Source organism: Danio aesculapii, chromosome 7 (genome assembly GCF_903798145.1).
Source record: "Danio aesculapii chromosome 7, fDanAes4.1, whole genome shotgun sequence".
In the NCBI taxonomy this organism is placed as follows: Eukaryota; Metazoa; Chordata; class Actinopteri; order Cypriniformes; family Danionidae; genus Danio; species Danio aesculapii.
Genome location: NC_079441.1, coordinates 2878393 through 2883703, shown reverse-complemented (window position 1 = coordinate 2883703; position 5311 = coordinate 2878393). Strand labels below are relative to the sequence as shown.

General features: G+C 39.0%; 1 protein-coding gene across 1 annotated transcript; it reads left to right on the top strand.

Annotated features, from left to right (window-relative positions):
- Positions 1-1694: 1694 nt before the first annotated feature.
- LOC130232771 (macrophage mannose receptor 1-like) lies at positions 1695-4338 on the top strand. The gene is made up of 3 exons (XM_056462753.1): positions 1695-1944; positions 3470-3820; positions 3977-4338. The coding sequence occupies exons 1-3, from the start codon at positions 1710-1712 to the stop codon at positions 4336-4338; spliced, it is 948 nt and encodes a 315-aa protein (XP_056318728.1). The 5' UTR covers positions 1695-1709.
- The last annotated feature ends 973 nt before the right edge of the window (positions 4339-5311 follow it).

Here is a 5311-nt window from a genome sequence, read left to right as displayed (position 1 = left end):
TGCCGCTTCTGGTGTGCGACCTGCTTTACGTTCTTGTCGCAGCACCAGTGGCACCGGAATTAGGCACCAAAACTCATATGCTAATTCGGTCCGGTGCATACCGGTTCCAAAGGTACCGGTGCCATAATGGCAGCAGGTTTCGATACCCAACCCTAGTTAGTAGTTCATTATGTTAGTATAAATAGGTTTAAAATAGATCTTATGTCCAGTGTTGTGTTTATAGTTATGATTGTTTATGTAGCACTGTGGTCCTGTGAAACACAACATTTCATCCCAAAGTATGGCGTGTGGACATAAAAAGTACAACTATTTGTGCTACAAACCAGGGTGTCTATGCCAGTGGAGTCAAACTCTGCACTCTCAGAAATAAAGATGCGAGAGCTGTTACTGGGTCATTATATTTCCAAAAAGTACACATTTCTACCTATGTAAACCACACTGAACTTAACTAAACTGAACTTCAACTCTAAAAACTGGACTGACACAGTTTCAGTTTACTAGAACTTCTGTGTTAAGCTGCTTTGACACAATCTACATTGTAAACGTGCTATAGAAATAAAGATGAATTGAATTGGATTAAACTACAGGTCCATCAGGGTGTCTCAAAAGTTTACCTCTTCAAATTTTTAAGAGTGTGTAGACCCAGCCTGATCTCACGAGAAAACATAAGTATTTTACATTTTGTCAGTTAAGTGGCTAATTCGTACGAGTTCAGTTGTACGAAATTGTACAATTTTAAAAAGGAGGCGTGGCACCTAACCCCACCCCTAAACCCAACCATCATTGGGGGATGAGCAAATCGTACTAAATTGTACGAATTAGATTGTACGAATTCATACGAATTAGCCACTAAATCAAAAAGTTACGAATTGCTGTAAGATTGTGTTGGTAGACCTGTAGAGTTCAGTTTTAACCTAAATCTAAAATATCAAGGCGCATGTGAAATCTGCATGAAGGTGTGTTGAAGTTTGAAAATGAAATCAAATAAACGACAGCCTAAGTTGTTTAAAGTGTTTCTATGAGTAAAATAACTAGAATTGACTGGCATCTGAACCAACAAAATCCTGGCAAATAGCAAGTAAAGAAAATGCTATTTTTAAGAGGGATTTTTATGTGTAACCAGTATGAAAATATTTTATTTTGAAACATACGCTCTCTTCACCCAAATGAACAGACTTCCACAGAAGTCCAGAAAAACAAGAATGAGGAAGAAAAATGAAAAAGGCCTTTGTTTAGAGTAATAAACAAATAATGTAACGTGTTGAATTACGGATGAGAGCAGATATCGAATAATCACATAGCCTGAAGACAGAAACATCAGACTGAGGACAGAAACACACCAGCTCTGAAGTAAGATCAACTCACATCTGCATTATTTACACACAAACACACTTCTGACATCTGCTGATGATCTTATTGATTGCTTATTCTGCATTTATGTTTCTCCTTTACCTGCTGAAAGGTTTATCTATATTCTCCTCCTCAGAAATGGCCCAATATCTTCTCCTCATTGGTGAGTGTGTTTGTAGTTTTATTAGATTTGACTCTGTCCTAAAAAAACTTTAAACCAAAGTCTCTCTTTCACAGCTCTCTTCTCCATATCTGAATGTGTTCAGCGTCAATATTACTATATAACTGAGGGGAGGAATCAGACTGAAGCTCAGAGATACTGCAGAGAGAAATACACAGATCTGGCCACCGTTGACAACATGGATGACATGATCCAGCTGAACAAGACTGTAAATAATAGAAGTAATGAGAATATCTGGATTGGTCTTCAGAGGACGAGTGTTTATAAATGGCAGTGGTCTTCAGGTGATCCTGCGCTCTTTCTGAACTGGGGATCTGGACAACCAGCCAGCAGTGATGATTGTGCTGCTATGAGAAATAGGCAGTGGTTTGTGGGGCTTTGTATTGACACCTTATTCTTCATCTGCAACAACAGTGAGTACAAACCCCTATTAAAAATAATGGAATTATACAAGTAAATATTATGTATTAAGAGAATATTACAGTGGCTGAGAGAGCTTAACGCGCTGCAGTTTAAGAAAGCACATGCAATTACAAAAAACACCAGCATATTAAGAACCAATCTTAATCGTGTGGGGGGGTGGGGTGGAGGACAACCCCGACCTCTGATGTGTCAACTCCCTACACAAACTTCCAGGAGGGATCAGGGGCAATGAGAATTGGGGCTGAAACGAAGCAGACTTTAAGCTTGGTAAATGCAGTGTTTTGGTGAAGGTTAAGGCTGTCAATGACATTCCTAGCAATAATTATATAGCACGCTCATAGGGACAATGCGGAGATAGTGAAGCAACTCAAGACTTAATGAACACTCTCTTTTAGATGGGGGTACTCACAGGGACACATTTGTCAGATCCATCTGATCCTCCTGCAAAACATAATGAGACAGAACAGATGACACTGGACAGCCCTCACTCCAAGAAATTACTGAATCTGACTCCAGTTGATACGGAGCTTGGGAAGTACCAGCCAGTGGTGGAATCTGTTAGTTGCAGAGTGATTACCAGAAGTTATAAGTCTTTTGGGGCCAGTCGAGTGTAATAGAGGGCAGAGACAGACCACTGAGAATGTGAACAGGCAGTGAGAGACAAAGTACCAGAAGTTTCAGTCTTTATTTCAGTCAATTTCACCATGAAGCGCACTTTTACTAGAGTGAAAAATGACATTCATAGCTGAATTCGGTTAAAAAATATATATATAATTCATATAAGACTATCATGAGCGTAGTCACAAAAAGGAACCATAGAACTCTGACCAAAGAGGGAAACTTTTAGCCTACTCGCCCGCAACTTCAATTTTCCATACAGCTATATCAGGTATCAGGTACAGCTATATATTTGGTTCATTTAACATTTTGTGAAAGCGAACAACACCAAGGATAAGAAGCAACATCGTAACAACAATGCCTTTTTCAGAACAAACTAGTCAATGTACATGTATGAAAGCACTCAATCATACAGAGGGAAAACATAGCTGAAGTAGGAGCATTGTAGTGTGCAGCATTATGTCAGAGCTCTGATATGAATCAGCAATGACTATGAGGACAGGGGCCAACCAGATTTTAACTGGGGCCAGTTCCCCACATTTTCTTTAATTTTGACAGTGTGAATTGAGCAAAGTGCTTCACAGACCAGTATTAATGTTCAATATATTCTGCACATGTTTAAGCACATGTACATTTAAAAAAGATTAGGACCGAATATAAATCGCTTAATTATTTATGTACATAGATGTATTAGGTACATATTTTCATGTCATAAATATTAAATATAAAATATTTATATAGTAGTGCATTATGATACACGTTTATGTCAGATGTTCTCTTATAAAAAAGCTGTGGAGTATTGATCAAAATAACAATCCATTCTATTGGTAACACAAGCATTTCTGATGCTTTCCCTGATACTCCTGTTCCTGTCATTCATTTATTCATTCATTCAAGTGAGCGCAGGACAGGTGTTTGTCAATCAGTTGAAGAACTGGAGAGATGCTCAGAGTTACTGCAGACAGAATTACATTGATCTGGTCAGTGTGAGGAACCAGAATGAGAGTCAACAGCTGGAGAAGTTCATTAATGACAGAAACTCATCTGGATCTGCAGTCTGGATCGGTCTGTTCAGAGACACATGGCAGTGGTCAGATCAGAGCAACTCCTCATTCAGATACTGGTATCCTGGTGAACCAAATAATAGTGGAGGTCATGAAGACTGTACAGTGATTGGAAAGAATGCTGAGAGAGAATGGGCAGACGTCAATTGTGATAACCGACAGATTCCTTTCGTGTGTCATGAAGGTGAGCAGATCCTCCAAACACACTCAATCCATCATCAGCTCCAGTTCTCTTAAAGTCGACTCTACATGTCTGACATGTCAAGTTCCTCCACAGTGTTTGTTCTGCATGTTGTTTTTGATCAGTCTCTCTCTAGTTTCTGCTTTGTTTTGTGTCCAGATAAACTGATTGTGATCCAGCAGAATCTGTCGTGGTCTGAAGCTCTGAGATACTGCAGACAGAATCATGTGGATCTGGTCTCAGTTCAGTCAGTGGAGATGCAGCGTCGTGTGATGAACGTGGTTAAACTGGCGTCTACTGAGGCGGTGTGGTTGGGTTTACACAACTACTGCAGCATGAACATGTGGCTCTGGCTGAGTGGAGACATGGTGTGCTATCAGAACTGGGCTCCAGGGAACGGCAGCACACCAGAAAACTGCAGACTGGAGAACAGGAAAGGAGCAGTTCAGTCTGGAGGAGATCAGACCTGGATCAGCCTTCCTGAATCTCACAGACTCAACTTCATCTGCTCTAACTACTGAGAGAAGATGTGTCTGTGTGGTTACTTACATTCATATTTTCTATTTTTAAATGTTTGATTTATTCTTTTATGGGAATATAAAATCCTATAATCCTATAGTCAATCTGCAGTTTGTACATTAAATATTAAAAAAATGTCAAATATTTTATTTCTGTGTTTTATCTGTCATAATAAAATGTGTTCTTAAAGTTTTAACACCAGTGTTTAAGATTAAGGTTTAAGGTTCTTCTGTTTTAGATTCTTTAGACGTGATGTGTGTGTGTTTTCTAGATCTGCTGGTGTTTGGTCTCTTTATGTGTTGCTCTGATCATATAAATGACTGGCTGAATGTGATTCTGTGAGCAGCAGATCTTCAGTAAATCATGACTTGTTTCTCAGCTGAATCAAATCTGCTTTATTCAGAAAGACAGAAGAGAAGTTGATGAAATAAACTGATCTACAGTCAGTATTCTTGTCTCCTGTTTATTTGCTAATGTCTCTCCAGCATCACAGTAATCAGAAAATTAAATGTAGTGCATATATTAAAGTTTGTTTAACTGTTGATTTATTTGGCTCAGATTTAGTACAGAAATTTCAGCTTCCTGGAATGATTGTTTCTGCAGGGATGATGGTTTTCACTGTAGCGCCTCCTGCTGGTCTTTGAGAGTTTGACAAGAGTGATGATTCCGCTCTCAGTGTCCTATTTTCCAGTGTAGGCCATTTTCTCAAAGTATATCTACATATTCTACATATACATATCTCAAAGTACACTCACTGGCCACTTAACTAGGTACACCTTACTACTACAGGGTTTGACCTTTTTTTTGCCTTTAGAACTGCCTTAATCCTTAGTGTTATAGATTCAACAAAGTGCTGGAAATATTCCTTGGGTATTGTCATTCATATTGACATGATAGCATCACACAATTGCTGCAGATTAGTCAACTGCACATCCATGATGCGAACCCAATCCCAAAGGTGCTCTATTGGGTTGA